The sequence below is a fragment of the Daphnia magna genome, linkage group LG8 (genome assembly GCF_020631705.1).
Source record: "Daphnia magna isolate NIES linkage group LG8, ASM2063170v1.1, whole genome shotgun sequence".
Taxonomy (NCBI): Eukaryota; Metazoa; Arthropoda; class Branchiopoda; order Diplostraca; family Daphniidae; genus Daphnia; species Daphnia magna.
This window is the reverse complement of record NC_059189.1, coordinates 7,811,075-7,835,180: the sequence shown is the minus strand read 5'-3', so window position 1 is coordinate 7,835,180 and position 24,106 is coordinate 7,811,075. Positions and strand designations below refer to the sequence as shown.

At 39.7% G+C, this 24,106-nt stretch overlaps 6 protein-coding genes across 12 annotated transcripts; 3 read left to right on the top strand and 3 right to left on the bottom strand.

Annotated features, from left to right (window-relative positions):
- The first annotated feature begins 997 nt into the window (after positions 1 to 997).
- LOC116929732 lies at positions 998 to 2,795 on the top strand. Its single transcript, XM_032937073.2, has 2 exons — positions 998 to 1,192; positions 1,307 to 2,795. Exon 2 carries the CDS (start codon positions 1,331 to 1,333, stop codon positions 2,234 to 2,236), a length of 906 nt encoding a protein of 301 aa, XP_032792964.1. The 5' UTR covers positions 998 to 1,192; positions 1,307 to 1,330; the 3' UTR covers positions 2,237 to 2,795.
- LOC116929692 (sphingomyelin phosphodiesterase) lies at positions 2,783 to 7,663 on the bottom strand. Of its 2 annotated transcripts, none has more exons than XM_032937012.2 (10): positions 6,968 to 7,663; positions 6,126 to 6,212; positions 5,379 to 5,822; positions 4,758 to 5,290; positions 4,483 to 4,655; positions 4,191 to 4,382; positions 3,945 to 4,115; positions 3,505 to 3,888; positions 3,271 to 3,447; positions 2,783 to 3,028 (listed from the first exon to the last, which is right to left on the bottom strand). In XM_032937012.2, exons 2-10 carry the CDS (start codon positions 6,175 to 6,177, stop codon positions 2,971 to 2,973), a joined length of 2,184 nt encoding a protein of 727 aa, XP_032792903.1. In that variant the 5' UTR covers positions 6,178 to 6,212; positions 6,968 to 7,663; the 3' UTR covers positions 2,783 to 2,970. The 2 variants fall into 2 exon arrangements, with proteins under 2 accessions (XP_032792903.1, XP_032792904.1); XM_032937013.2 differs by having other exon boundaries at positions 6,126 to 6,208.
- A 1,518-nt stretch (positions 7,664 to 9,181) lies between these two features.
- LOC116929745 lies at positions 9,182 to 10,409 on the top strand. The gene is made up of 5 exons (XM_045178073.1): positions 9,182 to 9,321; positions 9,388 to 9,537; positions 9,607 to 9,681; positions 9,757 to 9,921; positions 10,016 to 10,409. The coding sequence occupies exons 1-5, from the start codon at positions 9,221 to 9,223 to the stop codon at positions 10,197 to 10,199; spliced, it is 675 nt and encodes a 224-aa protein (XP_045034008.1). The 5' UTR covers positions 9,182 to 9,220; the 3' UTR covers positions 10,200 to 10,409.
- Positions 10,410 to 11,514: 1,105 nt separating this feature from the next.
- Positions 11,515 to 14,042, top strand: LOC116929737. The gene is made up of 2 exons (XM_032937078.2): positions 11,515 to 11,785; positions 11,847 to 14,042. The coding sequence occupies exon 2, from the start codon at positions 12,639 to 12,641 to the stop codon at positions 13,497 to 13,499; it is 861 nt and encodes a 286-aa protein (XP_032792969.2). The 5' UTR covers positions 11,515 to 11,785; positions 11,847 to 12,638; the 3' UTR covers positions 13,500 to 14,042.
- A 1,827-nt stretch (positions 14,043 to 15,869) lies between these two features.
- On the bottom strand, positions 15,870 to 17,745 carry LOC116929707. 5 transcript variants are annotated; one of them, XM_032937037.2, is made up of 6 exons: positions 17,443 to 17,745; positions 17,306 to 17,380; positions 17,091 to 17,243; positions 16,884 to 17,027; positions 16,715 to 16,818; positions 15,870 to 16,657 (listed from the first exon to the last, which is right to left on the bottom strand). In XM_032937037.2, exons 1-6 carry the CDS (start codon positions 17,708 to 17,710, stop codon positions 15,872 to 15,874), a joined length of 1,530 nt encoding a protein of 509 aa, XP_032792928.1. In that variant the 5' UTR covers positions 17,711 to 17,745; the 3' UTR covers positions 15,870 to 15,871. The 5 variants fall into 5 exon arrangements, with proteins under 5 accessions (XP_032792928.1, XP_032792931.1, XP_032792930.1 ...); XM_032937040.2 differs by having other exon boundaries at positions 16,728 to 16,818; XM_032937039.2 differs by having other exon boundaries at positions 17,091 to 17,240.
- Positions 17,746 to 19,688: 1,943 nt separating this feature from the next.
- Positions 19,689 to 22,578, bottom strand: LOC116929723 (transmembrane protein adipocyte-associated 1 homolog). 2 transcript variants are annotated; one of them, XM_032937059.2, is made up of 8 exons: positions 22,463 to 22,578; positions 22,243 to 22,407; positions 22,032 to 22,164; positions 21,810 to 21,972; positions 21,550 to 21,746; positions 21,245 to 21,492; positions 21,049 to 21,178; positions 19,689 to 20,975 (listed from the first exon to the last, which is right to left on the bottom strand). In XM_032937059.2, the coding sequence occupies exons 2-8, from the start codon at positions 22,353 to 22,355 to the stop codon at positions 20,826 to 20,828; spliced, it is 1,134 nt and encodes a 377-aa protein (XP_032792950.1). In that variant the 5' UTR covers positions 22,356 to 22,407; positions 22,463 to 22,578; the 3' UTR covers positions 19,689 to 20,825. The 2 variants fall into 2 exon arrangements, with proteins under 2 accessions (XP_032792950.1, XP_032792953.1); XM_032937062.2 differs by having other exon boundaries at positions 21,049 to 21,134; positions 22,243 to 22,491.
- Positions 22,579 to 24,106: the final 1,528 nt, after the last annotated feature.

The window sequence follows — 24,106 nt, the reverse complement described above, 5'->3', positions numbered from 1 at the left end:
CTGCGTAGTTCTCCCATTCCCCCTTCCCTTCTTCCGCTAGGAGCTTCAAGGCGGAAAAGGGGGAGGGGAGATTTTTGGGAATCACCGCACTTTATTCAGAAGGAAAAAATATGTATTACAACTGACACACACGAGCATCTAACGAGCAATCTCGAAATTACATCTTTCTGTCCGAAAGCCATCTAACGTCTACGTCGATTACTATGATGCAGCCAAAAGTAAAAATAGCTGATAACCCAAAAAATAAAATGTTTGAAATTTTAGACTAAAAAACTATTGCAAAATAAGTAGGCAAAAGCTAAAAAACCAAACAAAAATTAATTGCTGGTGGAATGGCACTGCACAACTTCCGCGCAAAACAGAGTATCTGTTCGAGAATTTCCGCTTTCCTAAAATAACCCTGAAACGGTTGTCGCTTACCCTTTCTCTGCCACCAGCGAAATGTAAGGCGCCATTCTATGTAGGACGTTTACGGAAACATTTCGGAACCCTGCCAATGAACGTGAGTTTATATCTGTATTGGATGCAATGTAACTTACTCACACATGACTGACATTTTGTGATGAATTAATATTATTTGCTAAATTTCCTTACAAAGCAGATTATACATGGAACGTTAGAATTTATTAAAATATTATCGGACTCATTCACTCTCATAAAAATTGAATTCAAGTCTAGGCTGAATACTCCCTCAGATAAAGATATTTGTCTTGTGAATTATGACTGGTGAAATATATGATTTACGGAAGAACAATTTGAGCCTGGAAAAACCAACAGAAAATCGTGTTCCTGCAAAATATCACAATAAATGAAATTACAGTTGTTTTTTTTTCAAAAAAAAATCTGAATTTCTAACGAGTAACGAGGCAAAAGAATGAAAACTCTTGCAGTCTTGCTTTTGGCCAGTGGTATATACAATATACGATACCCCTGCTGCGCCAGTGCGCCCTGCCTGGTTTTGCTTCGTTGCTTGGCGAAAAGAGTTTTCAAAAGTACATTTGGCAATGTTGGATCATACCGTTTCAATTATACCGTTGGGCTTATTTCGAATTCAAAACCTTGCCGTCGACGCTCAGGGGCTCACGTCATGTTATCACAGTGAGGCAATTTTAGAATTAAAGTAACCGATGTCTAGGGTGGAAAAAGCTGATTAGCGGCTGACACTCTGAGAAATTTCTTTTTAAAACAAAAGGTAAGATAATTTTCAGCAACTTACTGCGAAAACAAAGTTTCAAGGCCGTTTCGCGTAACTTCGTAAAATATCAACCGTCAAATTTGTATTGATTGTTTTTGCTTGTCCGCTAAGGTATTGAATTCCACCCCAAAGAAAATGGCTGGAAGATTTCCTGACAGTATAAGGGGTAAACACAGAGTCACGCCACTGATGACAAGCAGTTTCTCAAGACTAGGTGAAAGCTCTTTGAATCGAACAGCAGATTCTGGTTACCAATCCAGCATTGCTTCCTCGAGCAGATCTTTTACACCCCTATCAGATGTCTCGGACTCGTCACGACTCTACTGCAGCACTCCACTGACAGAAGATTCAATTTTATCACATCAGATATCCAATTCAACAGTGTTGCTGGAGACCCCTGTTCAACCTGTTTTGCCGAACAGGACATACTTTTCAGAAGATCGGATCCCTTCAACTAGAGCAAGTCTCCCGGTTAATGTAGATGCAATAGACTATCCTAGTGACGTCCTGAGTTGCTTGATCAGAAGTCATTCCATACCCGCTATCCAAAGGGTCTTTAGATGCCTTGCAGATGAAGATCTGATGAGGCTCTGCCAAGTGTCAGACGATTATTGCCGTGCCGTATGTGAATGTCCACCTGCGTTAAAACGGCTATCAAAGTTTCTTATCGTTAGCCATCAGAACGGCGAAAACCGAACAACATCGAGCCACAACAACATAGAAAACCGACCGCATCGAGGAATTCTTCGGCCTATTCAAAACGTGATGGTGGTTGGCTTGCCAAGTGGGACCGTTTGGACGGTGCCTTCTCCATTGGAGGCTATCGATATGAGCAGAGTTCCTCACCAGTTTCGAACGCTGGTTTGTTTAACCAAGACGTTGTCCGAACATCACTGCGTCATCTACTGCCGCGCTTGCCGTTGCCTTGTCGCCGTTCGGTCCAACCAACAGAAAACCGAGGAGTGCACCAACTGTAATCGTTTCAGACGGACCAAAAACAGCCGGCTGGTCACCAAAACCAAAGCCTCGCTATTCAGATGAATGAAACATATTAACTAGCAGTGCTTAATGTTTTTTATTTATTATTATTATTTTATTTTTATTTTATTTTATTTTTATTTTTGTCTCAATTTTTTTTCCTTACCTCTTGCCTGTTCTATTTTTTCCTTCTTCCGAGCACCCTGTGCTGTTAATCTGCGCACTGCCCGGTTTTCTTTTAACAAAATACTCCCGTTGTACATATTTCGAATTCTTTCCTATTGTCATCTTGTTTGTATCATATTCTATTTTCGGTTGATGCACAACGTCAGAGAACCTTATTTTTATCTGTCATAAAAAATTCTTCCTTTAATTAAAATCAAGCTCAATTGTCTTGCTCATTTATCGTGTAAAATGAATGCCTTAATTCTGGTATTAGTAAGGGGAGTCCAACGACCCTATCGTTCCAACACACGGAAATTGGCATTCCTCTTTTGTGCCTCGGTGCCCTTGTTTTCAAACAAATATATCGAACAATCTTTTATACAAAATAAATGCTCTCTTGTCTATACTCATGTTGATGTAAAATAATCGCGAACAAATACAGAATGCGGCAAACACACCATATTTTTTTTATTTTTTTTTATTTTTTTTTTATTTTTTTATTTTTTTTATTATGTACACAGTCAACAACAACAAGACGTCCATCCGGTATAAAACTTTTCCAATCCTTTTAATATAGTATGAGGGCGAATATCACTTTTGAATCCAGGCGAGAGGTTCTGTGATGGGAGCATTTATCCAAACAGCGCTGGCAGATGAGGTAACGTAAAGCCCAGTGCCAAAACTGAAACTCTGCCCAATGAATTAGAATAATTACACGTACATTAAATGGCACATAATATGATGATTCAGTGCAGCGGGAAATCAAAACCTACAAGCTGCTTTTGATAAAGGATAGAAACCAGCACCGGATAAATTCCACCACAATAGATTCCCAATTGTTAAAGCGTGTAAAAATCTTTGGAAAGAAGCAGAAGATCACCTAATAACCAGCCAACCTGCCCCATAAAGTGAAAACAGATGAAATAGCAAACCCATTAAACAGCCACGTCTTCCACGAGGAGCTCTTTTTCGTGCTGTCAATTCGCTCTTCGATTTCTTGGCAGGTCAATTTTCGATCATTTGAACGGCCAGATTTTAGATCGCACAGTAATCGTTTCTTGCAATCGGCATCGCAACTCGGCCGTACAGGAGATGCTTTCCAATAGTACCTTAATGACAACATTTGAGAAATCAACAAATCATTCGAGAAGATTACTAAATATTACTTGTAATAAGTTTGAAAGAGGTTGTCGTCGTAGGTCATACGATGAACTAAATGGTCCCAATCTTGAGGTGTCAGCGATGGCATCCGGAACGCCTCGCGGGCCGTGTAAAGTCGATACCAGCGGGGAGAATCGACATTGTGCCGATTGGCTTCTTGAAGATCCATAATCCACGTTTCGTGATCGACAACCATGCGGGATGTTCCAGCATAATTTCCGTCGACGTGGTAAATCCGGTAGCCCGGATTAAGGCCGTAGTAAGGTGTCACCGAAGGACCGATATAAGCGATGCTGGAAGCCCGGCCACGGTAAACTTCGTCGTAAAACACTTCGTATTCATCGAAATGAGTATGCCCGAAAAACTGGCCTGCGATGGTCGCCTCATACCTAGCGAGAGACATGTGCACTGGTCAATCAACAACGAACCAACAAGATGATTTTACCTGTTGACGATCCGGTAATAGTTGTGTGACCAAACTTTGAGGCAATCGCTGTGGCCGGGGGGAATATGGCCTAATATATGTACTTTTTCGCCCTTGAGTTCGGCACTTTGGAGTTCGTAAACTAACCATTGAAGCTCTTGGGCTGGATCTGTGCTATTCAATAATAACCACCTGTCGAGAAAAGAAGAAACGGGATATGTTTATCAACTGCTAGTTTCTTGGCATCTAATCGGGACTTGGTCACACCAATTTTTGTTGTTGCAATAATTCATATTGAGTGAAAGCATCCGGAAGCCTGGGCTGACGAGAACTGAATAGAAGGCGCCTTTTCGGACGGTTGGTGATGTAGAATCGGGTAACCATCTACGCCAGAGAAGATCTAGTTCATCGTACAACCAATCCATTGTATGAGTAGCCTCGATATTCGGAGGAGGAAAACTAAAACCAAGAAAAAAACAAAAAACAAAAAACAAAAAAAAGACGGTATTTTAAAAATGTTAGCATTTTGGTTTTTTTGTAAACATTTCTGGTAGCTTACCTGTTAACGGGCGCACTTTCATGGTTGCCTAGTGCGGGAAAAATGCGAGCGTTGGGAAAATAATAGGTCAGCTGGCGGACCGTCTCCCGTAAAACGTAGAGATTATCGTTACGCGTCTGATTCCAGACGTCGTGAGGTGGAAGATCACCCGTCCAAATGATGAAGTCAATATCCTTGGGTTTTTAATCACGATAAATAACCCAAAATGTCATAATCAAAATTTAATTGCACATTTTCTTTTTTAGGTGGGAGAGGGGGAGGGAAGGAAATCATACCTGATGATAATTGGCAATATGTTGCAGCATGCTTTCAATGGTGTGTCTTGGTGTATCGCATTTGCGGTAATCTCCCCAGCGTCCAGCTCCGTTAGTCGGCGAATCCGGAATGCCGTCCGTCAGTCGGCAGCAGAGTGGTTCGTTACAATTGGCTGTACTTCCTTCGTGATAGTAGGGATCAAAATGAGTATCGGACAGGTGAAGGACCTTCAACGGTTGAGCAGCAACACCGCCGTTGGGTATTTGTTGGCTAATGAGAGCCGGTTTTGGAATGGGCGGCAAAGCGACTTCCCAATCGTGGTACGGGTTGTACGGGATGGCACACACGTCACCGATGACGAAACCACAGATTTCGTCAGCCGTGAGAATCAACCGCGACAAAACAAAGACAACTTCTTCAGCCATGGCGAGAATAATGCCTTCGCAAACTCGACGTGATTCGATTTTGAGACTCATGCACAGTTTGGTGGCTGCATGAACGATTTCGTCTGTCGACTTGCCTGAATCAACGTAATGCTGCAGTAGACCGACACCTGTAACAAACAACAAGAATCGTATGTAACGGTGGGTTAGACAATTTGAACGAGGCAATCGCCGTTAGGCGGCAGCGAACGACTGTACCTGCTTTACAAGCTGAGCAAGAAACGGAAGTCATGACGGAAGTCTCCAATTCTTTGACGACTTGTTTCAGGTCAAACAATTTGACGGCATTGCCCAGGAAAGCTGGTAATCCACGCGCCCCACGACCTCGCCCTTTACGCCACGTACGGTCGTTGGGCTCGGGAAGTTCGTTTTCGATTTCCCATTCGATAGCCGTGAAATTCAAATGCTCCAAATCAGCCAGTTGGGTCCATTTGCGTTCAGCTTGATCGACAACAGGAGCTATCAGCTCTAACTGAGCTTCTAATCGTTGAGCCTTCTTATCGTCATTGGTGCGTAATCTCTCGACGACAATTTCTTCCGCCAATCGGACATCTTGTTCGGATGATTCTCCATGTGAATAGTATTGCGATTTTTTTTCCCAAAAATCCGAATTTAAAGGCAAAGGTTGGTCAAGTGGGTTGCCTGTGCGCATAAATCAACAAGGCGCATTAAAAACCGCAATCTTATCGGGGTCAGGCGATCAAAAGATCGCCTCTGGCCTAGAAATAGAAGAAGACAGCAACGACAAACAGATTTGCACGAAAATAGGTCACACATTTTTTACTCGACACATTTTCACAATCATCAAATAATGGGTCTTTATACTTTAGTGAAATCGTAACTGACTTTTCAAAAATAAATACTACTAGAAAGCAGCTGTCTTCACTTTCTCCAGAACTGGCCCTTAGACGTATGATTATTGATATGTTTTTATTATTTTCTCACCATAGACGGCAATAAAAGACATTGAAAATGCCACTAGGACGTACAGAATCATGATGATTCCGATCAGCTATCCAGTTGTATTCCTTCCTTTTCACGAGAAAAAAAATAAAATGAATAAATACATACATACATAGTTGATGAACGCATTCGTACTGAGAGCAACAGAAACATTAAATTTAAAGGTCCATGACCTTGGCGACTGGCCACAGGGGTTCATGACCTCTTGAGGAGGTACAGTGGTTTATTTTCTCACATACTCGAGAAAGTCTGTGAAATTCGCTAGCACGAGAAAGAAAGCATTTGATGAGTCGTTGTCGCTGGGCATAGCTGAACGGTTCAATAGCAAAACACTTTCTAATAGGCTTTTCTCTGACCACTGCTATTTCAGAAGATGAATTTTCGACTTTCTAGTTTGTTTTTTCGTTTTGTTTTAAAGAAAGGCACGCACTAGGAATGCTGGATCAGACTGACGGCCACTGCCCTCCGCACACGCGGAAGTAAACAGCCGATGGTCGTAGGGGAAAAAAGGAAAGAAGGTAGGAGAGAGGGAGGGGGGGGTGCCGAGACACATCGGCAAAGTACCGTTACGAGATCAGCCATTTTTCTTCGTCGCATAGCAATTCACGGCCACCACACCGTTTGACTAACGAAACGTATCTAGCCAACTTGTTGACGTCCTCTAAAAAACCCAATTTTCGACTTGACGCATGAATGTAGGGCAGCACAAACAAGTTCAATAACACTTTGCGTCTCTCGATCCTGTGTCACTAGCCGAGAAGTCAATAAGAACTAGAAAAAGGCCTTTGCCTCTGAAAAGGGTCAGAAAATGACGACAAACTCACCTGTATTGGACTACACGCAGGGGCTTGGATGTGTTGAAATAATTGGCGAAAGGAAAAACAACTTCAAATAACGTACATGATGTTGTCGATACGAGGAAAAGTTTCTGAAAGATTTGGAGAGGAAGAACACGACACCTATCTCAAAATCGTGTGCGACTCGGACCACGGTGGACTTGCAACTGGCGGTCCAGTGGGTGTTGCACTTGCACTAAAGAAACCACCAGCAACTCCTCTAGTTCTTAAAGTTTGTTCTTCTCTCCTACGCTCTACCAATGGGAACCTCTTTTGCGCCGTTTGTTTTCCCCCTTCCTATTCTGTATACAGCCAATGATACCGTTAGGTACCACGACGCTAACAAAAAATGTTCTTACAAAAAAAAAATCTGACTTCGTGAGATTTCTTTTCCCCCTCAACGTCCAATTTTGTTATGCTTTGTTAACGTATAGTATAATTTTCTTTGGGAATTGTTTGTCGTCAAACCAATTTTATTCGACTTGACAATAGTAATTGTGGCTCAGAACTTCGCGAAGTACAAATCGGAATTCAAAACGGGGCCCACTTGAAAGGAGTAGCACACTTCATTGAGACATTGCGGTCCTCAGTTTACGATACGATTACATAATCACTACAGTTAAACCAAGCAAAACGTCAATTTATTGCGAAAATGAACTAATTTGACTGAAGTCATCATAACGATGCTGTCTACTTGTTGTTTGCGTTTACATAAGGCCATCTGTATGCCGAGTTTCACACTATTTTCCTTCACAGTTCAACGATGAAATATAAATTGGTACCAATGCGCCGAGGCTCCTTGGAGAGGTTCCCGAAGGGCTTCTGTTACCTGTAAAGTATGGTTGTGGCGTAAACATGTTTGCAATCTTGTTTGCGTGTTTGTGCCATGCATGTATTTGTTTGTCGCTTGTTTATGAAATATGGGGACGTGTGTAGGAAAAGTGGTTTTGGGTTTGTTGGGAGACCGTGTCAAAATGTAGGCAATGAAATTTAAAATGACTATTTCAGTCGTGCGATAAAAAGAAAGCCTCCAAAAATGAATTTAAGTCAAGTGTTAAGTACTTGGTAAAAAAACGCTGTTGCGGCGATAATCGTTTCTATTTTGTTTCACAATCTGGCAACGCTTTCCTCCCTCTAATTTCTCTTCCCCCCTTTCCTTTCCCTTGTCAAATCTATTTCTAGTCTTCGTCTGCAAGTCCTTATTTCTCACGTGTCATTTTTCCTTTCTGGTCACTTGTTGAGTGTCAATTTTCCGTGATTTATACCAGCCATCTGCTAAGTGCATTCAGGTTCGTTTTGCAGACAACAGTTCTTCTAGTTCATCAAACAACTTCCTCTGTGGATGGCCCCCCACCAATGAAGATACACTGGTATCTCACCATTCATAGCCATAGACTATATTACACATATATTAAAAACCTTTTTAAGTTAGTCATAGCAGCGGTTCGAACACGGGACTCTAGATTCATAGCAAACAGCATTACCACTCTGCTATGTGCCCTTACATTCTAAGACCGTCAAAGTTTCCCAAAGTGATTTAGGGTGAGACAGTTAGGGTTGGAGGGGAAATGTGGAAATGGAAACGAATGAAATTCGCCTGCTAAGCTCAATAGATGGCTTTTGAGTTTTTTCTTAAGGTACATAGAACTTATTGGGGAAAGAATGTTACTAATAAAAAATTACGGATAAAAATTTTTTGAAACTTTTTACACGGGATAGCATTAAATTTTTCCTAAGAAAAGTTTATTTATTAAAGTGATAAAACAAATAACCGGCAGCCATGATTTCAGCCTTGTTAAAATAAAAAGAAAGCAGATGACGAAATGGAAAAGGGACGAAATGGAAAATAAACAGTGATTGGCTCATTGCGTTAATTTTATTTTAATGTCGAGTGTTGAAGACTAGCTTTTAATTTCAGATTTTTTATTGTAATTGTACGAAATGCCCCGCCGACGAAATGGTTTGGATCAATCGAAGTCTTTAGTGAAACAGAAAGAACTATTAAAGGAAGAAAAATTGATTGATGAGGTAATGCAAAATAAATTTTTTTGTTATTCTTTATTACTACTTATTTTAACAACAAATATGTAACCATATGTGTTACACAAAATAGGAAATAATATCAAAAAGTTGTTATACAAAAAAAACCAAAAAAAAACAGATGAAACCCCAAAAATTGGTGAATTGTTTGACAGGTAAAATTCAATTAGGAGTAGTAATTGCTATTTAGTGTTCTGCAAAATGACAATTCTATTGTATCATAGGTTACCATCACGTTCAATGCTGAGAGGTGAACCAATAGATCTACTGGTGTCAAATGTTAACATTTTACTGTCTGTAAGGTACTTGTGGAATAATCCTGGTGTAGTTTTAGTAACATAAGCTGTACTAACATGTTTTTTTTGCAGCTCTTTAGGTAGCTCTCGCATTGATCATAAAAACAAAATTGCCAGATTTGTACAACCAGGTAGGGTAGTTGTACCTCTATTGAACAAAGAAAAGCCTTTCGACAATGTACAGAATCCAAACAAAACTCCTGTATCTGCTGCACCCAAGAAGTCAGTTGTAGTTCCTATCAACCAATCTATTGATTATGAACCTACGCCTAGTTATGGTTTTCTGGGTAGGAGCCAGAAAAGAAGTGTTGGAGCTAAGAAACACTGTTCTAACATTTCTATTACTAATTTATTTGGTGATCAAAGGTAAGAAAGAAAGAGAAAAATAAGAAACAAAAGAAGAAAAATTTAATGCATCTATTTGATCATTTATTTTAGTAGAATGGAAAGTGAGCGAGAAGAAACTCCTTTGGATTTACCAAACCTACCAATTCAACCAAATATTCTGAAATCTTTTCCAATCTCGAAATCATTAGTTCCACTTCTTACGACCAGAGTTCCTGCTGTTGATAAACAGAATCCTTTGATTAACTCTCCTTTTGAGAGGTAACCTTTGCTTTAATCGCGAAGTTTTATTTAAATTTAGATTTTGTTCACGTCACACGCAATAGGTAAACCATATGCATTTATTTCATTACAGAAGAGGAAAATCAAGAAATCAGTTTATGCATATGCCCGAAGAACTCGACCAACTAGATTGGGCTGGATTACCCGAACCGAAGACCAAAGAACAGCTGGATGAGATCATGCGCTTGTTTCACGCGGCAGTGCATGAACGCAATGTAGTTTGTTGTGTGTGCGACCAGTTTCTACGCATCGAATAACATAAGAATCGAACGTCCACGAAAAAGTCGTTGAAGCGTTGTCTGGAAACAAAATTCTTTCCCCTAGCGACACTAAGTCAGAGATTTACGTTGTGAGACCTGACAACAGTTTTGTTTCAGACTCGAACCCCAACTATCTTCAAATCCATTTTCCTGATTTACTACTTTTCGGCAGAGGTGGAACAGGCGAAACAAGACCTTTCAAGTTCAGCTGTTAATTTTTCGATTTCTTTTTTTAAGTCACTCACTATTTGTGGAGGTTGTTCAATTGATTGAACAAATGACAAAGGCTCTTCTTCGTTGATGCTTGGCCGCCGTTCTTTTGTTGACAGGTCCATTGCCGACTCCTGAAGTTATTCAGTAGATGGAAGTATAGTTAAAATGTCAGGCAGATCGTCATTAAGGTCACCAGGATCAGGAATATTTGCTTTCGTGGATGTTATTGAGTTCGAGGTCTTTGTGAAATGCAAATCTGCAAAAATAGTGTAATCAAATGAAAAATATATTAAATATATGTAAACTTGGTAGAATTGAAACCTCTTTTGTAGCTGAAAAAAATTCTTCTTTGAGAACGAGTTCTGCAGCTAACTTGCTTCAATAATAATGAAGGGGCCCAATCTGGATGATGTTTATCCAAGTAGTAGCATGGTTTTACTTTAAGACAATTAGGTACATCAGGAATGGTTATTAGTAAAGGCAAAATAATTTAACGTACCCTATACAAAATGAATACTACACACTAAGTATTTGGTTTTGATGTTATATTTGTTTATGTTTAATTTAGCTATCCAAAGTGCTCTTCTTTGCTCAATAATAGTTGAGTCATGTGGATAACGTTTGTCAGGCCAGGCAGGAATCTGAAAAAAACGTACTGCCCCCACTAACTTATCTCCAACTCTTTTGTTTGGGCACCCTTCGACGATGCACTTCTTATAATAGTTTGACATCTTAGTGAGGCCCCTCTACAAAACCTTAAATTAAAATTACTTCCAAAACACTTACGGTAAAAAATTTGAATTCTAAATGTAACCTGAATAATCTAGTTTATTACCTTGTGTCTAACTATTTTCTATCACTAACCACTTGAGAAATTATTCAACTAGAAAAAATAATCCCATAAGAGACCCTGTTAAAAAAGGGTGTGGTTTTCCTAAGATGGTGGATAGCGACATTGCCGGACTACAGGAATCCTGCTATCCGCATTCTGCAAGAGGTCTAACTAGGGCTCGACCCCGGTTATCCACGGTTCGTCGCAAAAAATTACCCAACCCAAACCGTTTGACTATTTTTCAAATGGGTAAATGGTTCAACCCGCCGCCATCTTGGAAAATGGTGGACATCATGGTGCCAATTCAAAAAATAGGTCGAAACATAAATTTTTTTTCGAGAAATTCTGACACCAGATGGCATTGAAGGACCTTGCTTGACAGAGGACAAATAACAGGTCAGCTCAGGACAGCGACGTATGTAGATCCCAGGTGCAAAATGCAATATTTTATTGACAATGGTTGGAGCGATGGCGGAGAGACTTCCAATGCTTATGTTGGAATAGACGAGGATCTCATAAAAACAAGAGTTACGCCAGCGTAGGGCTCTCGATCTTTTGAAGTCTTGGCCAATCTCTTATTAATAAATTTTACTCTTTAGGATACAAGCTATATGGAAGGAGTACAACGTAGAACCATGTAGTGCATCATTAAATGGTAATGACCTGGGCGAATCTTTAGATAGCGGGAAATGCGTTGCATGTGCGAAATCGAAAATAAACGAGGACTATCTCGTTAATGTTGTTTTTGCGTCATCGTACCGCCATCCGTCCAACAACTCCCAAATGGATGAACTGCGCGAATATGAAAAGGAGGAGACGGAACCCATTGCCGGTGGTCCGTACAGAGTTTTTAACTATTGGGCCCTACGGTCTAGTCGATGGCCAAAATTGTCTGCCATGGCAAAAGATCTGCTTTCGATACCTGCCACCAGTGCTGCTAGCGAAAGAGCATTTAGCACTGGTAAAGATATCTTTGGAATTGCAAGAATGAGTCTTCATCCCGAGACCGTCGAAGCCTTTGTTGTCAAACATTAAGAAGATGATGTCAATCAGGCTTCGGCCAGGCGTAGGCCAGGAATCCCGCAAGTTGCAACATTGGTTGCTTCGTCTTTATTTGTTTTTGTTTCATTCTTGCTGGTTGGCAATTACTTATTTAATTTTTGCTTCGCGAAAACAAAAATATAACCGGGAAATATAATTGTTTCTAAAATTCGTTCAACACTAACTGTGTGTGACCTTGTGTAATGAGCGCTTTCATAGTAAATAATGATTTGATAGCTGACAACTTCTAATGAAGGGGGAAGGTAAAAAAGAGGGGGACATTAGCGTCTAACGTGTGTCTAGTAGAACAGAGCATCCTCAGATCTTTTTTTCACTCTCTCGTAGTAAACATGGCTAAACATCGTTCCCGTAAATCGGCAAGATCCAGTTCGAGTTCCGACTCTGATTCTTCTTCAAGTTCAGGTAGCTCTGGCTCTAACTCCGATTCAAGCAATTTTTCTGACATCCAGAAGGCCAAAAACAAGAAATTCCAACTCAAAGGCGAAAAATCGGCCATCCTTTCCAAGTGGATCATCAAAGGCCTTAGTGAAAAGGACGTCAAAGCAGCAAGAGAAGCTTTCAAACCTTCTCTTAAACGTGACAAGAAATACGACGGTTCAGACCTTTTCACTAATCCAAAACTAGACGAAAGTTTGTATTCCGCCCTTAAAAAAGCTAGAAATTCTGCAGCTTCTGTCGTTAATATTGATCCTCAGGAGAAAATTTATAGGAAGCAGACCGATCTCGTCTTGGATTTAGCCAAACATATCCTGTTTATGGCCAGTCAGGCCAAGAACAAAAAGAAATGTAGATCAGACCGTATCACACTCAAATCTGCATTGATGCTCTGGTCCCACCTTTTTCGCAACATCACGCAAGCCAGGCGCTTTAACATCTTATCACAGGTCCACTCAGATCACACTGTCCTACTTAGTCGTGCAGCGGAGAAGCTCCCTATAGGAAGCGAGGACCTGTTCGGTGATAAATTTATACGGGAGCTTTTATCACAAGTGAAGGTGGCAAGTCGAGTCAGCACCTCAGTCTACGCCACCCCAGCATCTACATCGACTCCCATCAAGCCTAGTACGAGCAGGACACCGGCATCTACTCCTTCAACGCCGCTACAGGCTCGTCACACCGCTACGATAATCGTGCTCCCTCAAACGCATCAATGGATGCCATCCAGCTCGCTCTGTGTTCAGCCTAAGTAGACGCCCTTATAGAAAAGGGCGCAATAATAGAAACGGGTGGAGAAGATGGTTATATCAGCAGATATTTCTTAATTCCAAACAATTGTAAAATTGATCAAGCGAGCGGAGCTCGTGAGGAACAATTCAGATTGTTTATTTGTAAATAAATTATTTGTCAAATAAAAGTGAGACACTAACTGTCTCTCTCCCACCCGCTCCCAGAACCACATTTATTTAACCGTCAAATTTTATTTTATTTTATTTCAGTGGAAATAATCACGGGTACCACCACGGCAAGAGGAATGGACCCAAAACTAACGATAACCCGGCTAACAACTCTTCGAACGAATTTAAACAGTAACAAATCGCTAACATTATGTATAGTCGACGCGTCGTCACTCAATCCACCTGTTTTTTTTTTGTCGGCGTGAGCATATCTTTCGTTTGTGCTTTTAAAATCTGAGTATGCTCTGTTCTACTAGACACACGTTAGACGCTAACGCCCCCCTCTTTTTTACCTTCCCACTTCATTAGACGTTGTCAGCTATCAAGTCATTGTTTACTATGAAAGTGCTCATTACACAAGGTCACACACAGTTAGTGTCTCACTTTTATTTAACAAACAATCTGAATTGTTCCTCACGAGCTCCGCTCGCTTGAACAATTTTACAATTGTTTCAAATGAAATTCTTGATGATTTTTTTATTTCTTCATTAATACTTAATTATTTTCAATTAATATTTCCGATTATCGAAAAAAAAGGCTTTGGAAATGACATCGAAACCGGGTGAAACCCGGGTAGCACCCGGATACAACATCATAGGACCGTTACCCACCCGGATACAACTTTTGACTCGAAAACACCCAACCGGGTAGCCACAAAATCCACCCATTGGGCTCGGGGCCGAGCCCTAGGTCTAACCGATCACATTCTAATCGGGGACACCACTAAGCTTCCCCGATTAAAATTAATCGGGGAAGTTCAGTGCGGGGATTTCGTTTTTCGGTGCGGAACGGTGCTATAATCGGTGCTGCACCGATAGCACCGCTTCAGCCATAGGAGGTTAGTCTTACCAGTGACATCGAGTTCTGATAGGGCAACGAGAATCACGTGACTAGGGTCACATTTTGTTCTTGTTGGCCGCAGGGCAACTGCCAATTTAGATCACTATTCATTGATAATCGGGGAAGGCACCGATCACCGATATCACCGCACCGAGCACCGAAATCCCTTCCCCGATTAAGATTATCCCCGCACCGGATCGACTAAAAAGCTCCCCGATTGGCGCGGGGCCGAGCGCTAATTGAGCGTAGCAAGCGAATTTTCATTCGTCTCCACTTTTTCCCCTACGACCCAAAATGCCTCACCCTAGATCCCTTCGGGAAACAAAGCAGCTAGTCCAATCGCTGACCAAGCTCCGCGGCAATCGTGTAGTTTTTTTGGCGATCGGTTGGGTTGTTTTGGATTTCTGCGCATGTCTTTTTCTGTACATTAGGCATTCAGTTCGGTTTTCGGGCCGAAACCAGTTCGAAGAAAAACGTGACGGGTTACAAAACCCGGTTTAAACCCCGATTACACCGCTTGCTGTCCAGTTTTCCCCGACTTCAACCTAGAAAATTTAGTTTAATAGTTAATTATATTTCTTTGTTTTGGGAGACTAGCATTAAAAAAAACATGGCATCTGCATTCAATTGGGATTCGATATCGCCAATCACATTTATAAATGGCATCTCATTCAACATTAGGGTTTTTCTTGGTCTTGGAAAACAGAAAATATAAATTATACTTGAAGTTATACCGTGTGAGTCAACATTTTTTGCATACAAAATACGAAGCTACAACTTGATGGTGGCCATGTAAAGACCAACCAAGCAAAAAGTGAAATACATATGGCACCATATATTCGAACAAAAAGGCCACAATTAGTCTATCAGATAAAACTTGACTAAGTCCACTCTATACAGATTTAAGAACCAATTTAACTATGGTTGACCTATGAGCGGTCAACTTCACTGGTAGGTGAATCAGGCTCGTTCTTTTGAATTTTGGCTTTGGGTAATATAAGCCGCCATTTTAAAATTGTCATACCTTTTACGCCGGATGTACCGAATCGAATCGGCTGAAAAGTATAGACAGGGTTGTTACGGTTGCTCAACTCCATAAGAGGTAGTCCCATAAGAGGCTGTCCTGAAAATTAAATACGTTCTCAGAGCCACCAAGCGGAAATTTTTGAACTTTTTCGCATGACATAAGTGTAAAATTTTTTCTCCAATTTTTGTATAATGGAAGAAGTTGTACAACGTGTGTAATTTTTGTGTACCGAAATAGGAAGCTTCAGATTTCCAATTCCAACATGTAGAAATTACAGTATTAATAAAAGAGTGTTAACATTTTATTTTAAGGAGGCTGTATTTACGCATGTTGATTTATTTTTGCTAGCATGTACATTAGACTTTAGTTTAGAAAGGGTTAAATCACGGTACCGTTTGGATTCGAAATGGAAGCGAATTAGAACGTAATCCATGATCAAATGAGGCAGTGAATCAGGGTGGTTACTACAACAAACGGGAATTAAATTAAGTTCACAAATTTTTGAAATGACTAGTTCGTAGCTGTCCCTCAAGTATATGTGGCGGCCGTCTTGAAAATGTCTCCTGATGATTCTCTCCACTTCTCGAAAAGTTTGGAACATGGCTGGAGTTGCTAATTTCAGCCCACCACGAGTACTGGACAGAGTGAAGTCGGCGGCTTCAAATTGGTGTGGCAAATATTCTTCTGTCGTTAACATCTTAGATTTGCAATCTTCACACTCAATGGCCCACCCACGAGTATTCAACAAGTACCCACACATGTAATAAATTAAATTATTTTCAGTGGTATCACAGTTTGGATCTGCTTCCAGCTTCTCGACGTATCGTATCACAAGTTCTTTTTCCATCTTCTCTCGTAGGGAATGTCTCAGTTGGGCAGCAGACTCCGTGCTGTCCTTAAATCTTTTAAGTAGACATTCTTTGTACTGGACTAGGATTCGCATGTTTTCCCCCTTTTCTCCCTCATCTATATTGGCATTTTTAACCACCCTTTTAGTCGGCTGGTAGAGAGAAAGGATTCGGAACACTTGTAGCCAAGAGTGTGCCGTTGGCGTATCATTGACGGATCGAACGATGCCAAAAAATCGCTAAAAAAGACTAAAGTTAATAATAAAAAAATAATAATTTTGTAATTTTCACAGTACTTCAACGGGGTCTTGGTTCCAACGATGTATACCGAGGGCAGAGACATCTTCAAAAGATTGGTTGTTGGTCGTTGATGAACTAGGTGAATACACAGTCACACCTGCTTAGAATATGAGAACAACATTTTTAAAAAATTACCAAAATTTTAATTCCTAATGATGATACTACCTGACGTTGACAGAGAGGAACAAAACAATGAAAGAGACGGATCAAATACGATATCATCAGTGTCTAGTTGGACTGATGATGATATAATGGAATCCATATTTATCGTAGTCTCCATTCTAAGATCTCCACCCACAGCATCAGCTTCTATTAGCCCGTAAGCAACAATGTCTATTAATTATATTTAAATTAAATGAATATTTACTTTACCAAATGTAGTGGAACTACCAATACAATGAGGTGATGCAGCACTTGCCGCATCTTGATTGATAATTATTGTTTCTTCTGCGGGTTTCTTGGTTGTTTTCTGCTTTGGTCTGGTTGTTAGTCTGGGAGACTGATTTGGAATAACCTTTGCATCTACTGTAGAAAAACACATTATATATAACAGTTGAATAGGTTTTTTAGGAATAGTTGTTACTTACTGTGCTTTGTTTTTAATCCAGACAAATTTTCCATTTTGTCGACTAGTGCTTTACGCTTCTTTGGTTTCTGTGATGCTGAAAACAAATAAGATCATTAATACATTGTAATTAAAATGAAAAACACGCTGTAAACTTACTGAGGAAGTATTGTGGGATTGCATTTTCAGCAAGCCTCCACATTTTGTAAGGACAAAAATAGTCCAGCACGAAAAATCCTTTAATAACATCATGTGGAGCAAAATGTGTTTCACACAATCTGTCCCCAACAGTAATTCCGCCTACTTTTTGCTGCCAAGATTCCAAATTAGTTTTGTTTACACAAAATGTTGAAACTTTCTGGTTTTCCTTGTCGTAAATAGCTTTACAAATAAAACAAAATCCAACAAGCTTTACTGACGCCGCCATGTTTTCTTAGGTAGAAAGACACTAACCGTCACTGAACTAAACTTTGTTTTATTTTCGTTACCTAGATGGCGAAAAGAACGAGTTTAATTTCTATTCCCATTGGCTGCTGGCAATTGACGTCACATGAAGAAAGGCTCCTCCCCTTTGAAAAACTAGGACGTCTTCCAATGTAAAGAGCTCTTATGGCGTTGAGCAACCGTAACAACCCTGGTATAGAGCAAGTGACTGACGCGTACCCCCTACTGTTTTACGAACGCACCTTACTATTTTAAGAGAGAAATTGCGGCTGGCAGCCATGTTTGTATCTCGATAAGAACATGTGAAGCAAAAATTTAAGAGCTTCAACCGACACTGGTTAATGAGGTTTTGGAATTCTAGTAGTTTCTCACTGAAAAGTAAAAACACGCTCGTAACATTCTATATTTTCAAACAAGGCCTAGAATGTTACCTACATAGAATACACAAGACACAAGACAAAGAATACACGTATCCACGATACAACTTATTTTCAAATCAGATCCATCTTCACAAAAAAAGTTGCAAAACGGAAAACTTCCGAGAAAATAATTGCTTAAAATGAACCAAGTAGCTATCTACTGACTTGTGCGCAACTTCAATTCTATTCAGCTACCAGCTAAACAGGGAATGGGAAAATTGATCTTTTAGATAGGCGAAAAAGGAAGTCTCGTTGAAGCACCTTATAGCTGATTTAGCGTCAATTTCCTGAATCCCGGCTGAATCAGCATTTGTTTGCCCTTTAGAAGAGCGGCCGAGATCAGTCTAAACTACTAAGTTTTCATTCCTGGAAATTCATTCAGTTATGAAGCTTTCTTTACTTATCAATTGCATGAACATCTCTTTGTGGAGCAATCCTGACACTACCTACCTGCCCCCGCATTAGGGCGTAAATCTCCAACTCAGAATGCTGAGAGGAGAAGAGAGACGCAGCCATCTCAGGCTGTTCGGAATTAGAAGCGAAAGCACTGGGTCTCCACCAGTCGACGGTAGATCATTTTTGTGTTGATAGTTGAGCTATCAATTACGTACTTTTCTTACAGGGAAAATCGATTACGACAGCTGCGTGCTTTGGGGAGTTAAATTTTAGCACTCTGTCTACACAGTACGATTCGTCTTAGCAATTTTATTACATTGACACGAACAATTCGGGAACGGGAACCATAACACTGGTGAACCGTCACGGATAATTGTGGAACAGCCAGTTGCTGTTTCAGATGAAGCAGGCAAATCATTGTCATGCCACTACTGGCGAATACGACCATTAGATCTAATTCAAGCACCGCACGTTATAACTGTGACAATATACGTAAATAACCAAATAACGTTATTATCGTTTGAAGATAAGTGCTGCTTAATTTATTATAGTACCACAGCCTCGTATTTATATATATATAATCACTTAATCAGTCAGTTATCGAAGTTCATATAAATAACTATGTCAAGTATATCTCGCTTCGATCTAGATGGGAACGGTAAACCGAAGCACAATAAGTGACATAATAACTGATGTGAAAAGTGAAAAGCGGCAAGAGCGAGGGCAAGAGTCAGATGAGGTACGGTAATTCATTTCAAATGGGTTACCACAACAACGAGCCTCTAATTCAGATTGCATAGGGGGCGATAGGGGGCAGCCCATTAAGGCTTTACAGAAATGGTATCACATCAAGTACTGGGTCTTCATCAATCAACGTTAGCATTACGTTTCCGTCGTTTTTGCTGTCGAATTTGTATTCATTTCTTGCATCAGAAAGAATTGAGGTTGACAGCACCCAACCCTTGGTCATTTATAACTTAGCTTCCACTTGTCCGATTAAATTTCTTTTCACAGGAGATTGTAGACAATTGTCTGCATAATTCGGTTGATGTTTACAATGTTATCATACCCTTAACGACATAACGTGCTAGTCACCTTGCCCAAATTCTTAAGAAAGATAGCTCGGACGAAAACTTATCCATAGGGCAGGGTTGATCCATGTTGTATTAAAACCAAATGACAAAGTTACATAATTGATAATGAAACGGACGTAGATAAATTCGTATAAATATCATAAGTATATGCCATCTCTATGACTAGTATTCGCATAAGGGTGAGCGCTTGTGTCATAAGATTAATTAAAAACTCACGTTTGATTCTAGTTCTCTTTTACAAACAATTCAATTACAGCAACCAAGTCGTGTATGGGAAAACTTCGAACGAACGTAAGCCGCCATGACAACCATCACCTCAGTGACGTTGTTCGTATCACTGAGTTAATTTTTCTTCAGAACCAAGACGACAAATAAAAAATCAAAATTATAATTGAAAATCCTCCTTACTCTCTTTCAAATTGCTAACGGATATTGGAAACAATATTTTTCCTTAAGCTTGTTATCAGGATAGAGTGAACTTTAAATGGCCATATAATATTCAGAAATGGTGACATGCGTGGTATAGTTCCATGACAATTTCCAGTGACAGAGGATGAAACATTTTTACGTGACTGGTTATCTTTTGGTTCAACTACGTTACAGAGATATGCACGTAGCGCACCGGGGAGAAGAAAAGTATGACTAAAGCTTGTAGTGAAAAATTTTTTTTTCGGTTTTGGATCTTAACTTCCTTACCCGGAAACCCGCAAGCTGCAAGCCAACAAAAAACAAATCAGTTCTGAACCAGATCTTTAACCCTTCATTTACCTATACTTCAGTCAATGAAAATCAGTTGAAGAATCAGGTAAAATACCGTCTTCCCATTTAGATCTAAGGAAAATTACGGAAACATTTACAACTTTCAAAAGTTTGCATTAACCCACTAATGGGGGAAAGTTGATTTGCAACATCATTGTAAAATTGTTTACAACTTCAGTTGCAGCAACCGATACTCTGACTTTTCCAATGAGAAGTCTTAGCATCTAGGAAACTGGACAAAAATTTCATTTTTGTCCACCAACCAAATCAGACGTAAAGCGATGTCGCATGGCGGCTTATGAGCGTTTCTCAAATTACCGAAAATTTTTGGTGGCTTCTTTGATAGTACAAGTAATATTTACGAAAAATCACGGTAAGCGTTTCAGCACAACGGGATTCAGTTAAGCAGATTCACATACTCCCTTTTCTTTTACTGATGGAAAGCGACCGACTGGTCAGCATTTACACTAGAGATACTATAACCTGTAACACTGTCAGGGCTCCGGAGAGACACTGCATACAACGGATGAATCGGAGTAGAGCTCGTATCCAATTGAGTGCTATCATAGAAGCCATTGGCCTGCAGAACCAAAAATAAAAATCACAACCTAATAAGAAAATCGAAAGTTAACCACAGGGAAAGATGTTAATACTTGATAAATGTAGTCCGAATCCGCTTTCAGCGATGAAAACGAATGTTGGTGAGGTAGGGAAACACTTTCCTCTTCTCCGGAGTCGTCTATTTGGGATTTGTATGAAAACAGAAGAACAGGTTGAGCGACACTGTGACAGAGAAATACTATTAAACGGATTGCAGCTTACGAATACAAAAAAAGTAACTCAAACTACCTGAAAAAATCTGCCAAGAACGTATAGTAGACGAAGGGCGTCAGAAAAGTGTAGTAAAGCAGTGTGGTAACATCCACAATACATAGACCACATTCCGTCACGCGATATAGAAGAAGTCCGCTGCCGACACATTGGATTCCATTAAGTACAGAGAGCATGCCAACGTAATAATAAAAATTTTTCTTGGTTGGTAGCGCAAGTCGTTCTCTTAATCTTGACCATGGTAACAAAGTTATGATTGCATACACCTTAGAAAAAAAATGTTTTAGAATTAAACTGTTTGACATGGTTTCATTGTCACTTACAGATGCAAAAACTATGGAGGAAACAAACCAGAACATCATTCCACCATGACCAAATAAATCATAGTCCTTTGTATGAACATGAAATGATTCATCAGGGGAAACAAATTCTAGAGCTCCTTGACTAACTGAGAATGCTAGAGAAATACATGAGGTTGCCAACAGTACTCTTCGAATACTGGTTTTGCTTTCAAGGTGCCCTACAGAAAACTGTTTTTAAATTTTCCAATTTACTTATTTTTAAGTGTGCATTCATAAATTACCAAATGCAAGACCAAATATGACTACACTCATTTCAGTTGAAAGGAGAAAAAAACGCACTATTATCCACAAAACTTTATCTGCATAATCTCCTGCTGCTAAGGAGGCATTTACTGTCATTGAGACTACACATCGAATTAGACTAATTAAAACATTTAACACCACCTAGAAAAATAATAAAAATTGGAAGAATGAATAATAATTATTTCAAAAGTGGTGTTTACCAAACTAAAAAATGTGGCAAATATGGGGCTTGATGTAGCTCTTAATTTCAGTCTAGCTCTGTTGAACTGGACAAGCATAAACAAGAAGAAGATAAAGTTGGGGACAAAAATGGCCAAATCCCATATTCTGACACTGTAAAATGTAACAACAATAAACATTTAAATAAATATACCTTGAAACATAAGGTCCCAACAAGAACTTTTTTTTTACCGTGATAACCCCACTTCATAGTAAAGAACCCATTTGCAAAAAAATTCTTCATCACTAGGTACAGCTTCAACTGTTGTGTTTTTCTGTGATTCCAACGGATTGCCTGTTTGCATCTTAATGACTAAAGGCGTCAGGCAAATTTAACACAGAAAATTGAACAAGTCACTGGAAAAAAAAAATACATGTAAAACAAATTCCAAAACAAACTACAACCACAGACCAAGAATGGGGCCGCGGTATATCGTGTGCGCGTACCGTGTACCGTGTACTGGTATATCGTGGAAAACGATCGTGGAATGGCTTGCTCCGCCCCCAAAGGGGAGGAGCCTAACCAACGTTTTCCACGAAGTACGCCTAGCAGACGACTGTCGTTGGATGGTATATCGTCAACATGGTCGCAGACTACTCGTCGATCCTTAGCGACGAATCGCACCGTCACTTTTTCTACTGAGGAAAGTCGATTCTTATCGACTAGTCTATAAGAGTCGACTTGTTCATTAGAGCGTGCGTTTTTGATAGCTAGTTTGTAATGATTATTGTAGGCCTATTAAATCGTTTGAATCTAGGGTTTAAATATAAAAACGTTTGCAGAATACATTTATTTTAAATTCTTGTGTGTATTGTTGATGAACGCTTGATTTTAAAGTTAAATTTAAAAAAGGTGATACTCTCACTTGATGCTGGACTAGTGATGCGTAGGATAAATTTACAAAAGTGGTACAGGAATATACATAACTGAAGTTTTTTTAAATTAGAAACGTAAACAGTATTTTTAAATATATATTTCGATCTAATTTAATCTAGATTACGCGAAAAATTGCTCGCTAACCAATGGACAATGTGGTAATCGACTCCTATAGACTAGTCGATGCTTTCGGCTTCGAATCGATTTATTATTAATTTTAATTTTAATAACTCCAAATTCTGTTTATGAGAACTAAATCAATGAATATAACGTAAATTTTATTTCCTTGTATAAATGGTTGATTGATAAATTAATTAAAAAGATTAATTAAAAGATAACCTAGCTCTAAGTTTCATATAGAGTTGGCTAACGTCCGAAGTTGCCAGTTCGATGAAATTGTGAAAAAAAAATTGGACACGAACTAGTAACAGTTCTTGCATGGCGGCTTACGGAGTTTCGCCCGTTGTAGTTTTAGTTTTAATTTTTTCCATTGAAATTATCTTCCGTTCCATTCATAATTGGATCACGAAATTCCTTCGTTATCAGGTAATCTTGTAATTTTTATTTGACCTCGATATAGACTGTACTTTATTTATTATTAATTTTTTTGTAGACGTGTTTACTTTCTGTAGCAGACAAAAATGGATGTTGTAGAGGAAACTGGCGGGCTGATAAGGGAGCCCATAATAACAATCTGTGAATTAAGTGACTATGCACAGGGACTTGATGAAAAAGACAAACGACAGTATGTAGAAAAACTAGTTAAATGTGAACACTGTTCACTCACTGTCTTCCGAGGAAGCTGGCTCTTCGTCGCAATCTAAGTCTTCTTTAATTAATAGAAAGGTGTTATTATGTTCATCTGAACTGTAGATCAGTATCATTCTGCTTACCTGAACATCCGGCACGGGAAGAAGATGGCACTGCATCAGATGCGCAAGGAGTATTTCCGAAAAGACGGAAAGCTTTTACGAAATTGCTTCCGCTATCAGTTACGGTCGCAGTAAGCTTTTGGGTGATTCCAAATTCATTGTTCATTTCCTCCAACAACTTAGCAAGGACGTCGTAAGAGTGCTTTCCTCGGATCCGCCTAATTGCCAAGCATCCACTCCGTCGTCCTAGATCAGCTTCGTCCGTGGCTTCTTGAGTGACCACTTTCCGCCCTGCATCACGAAAACT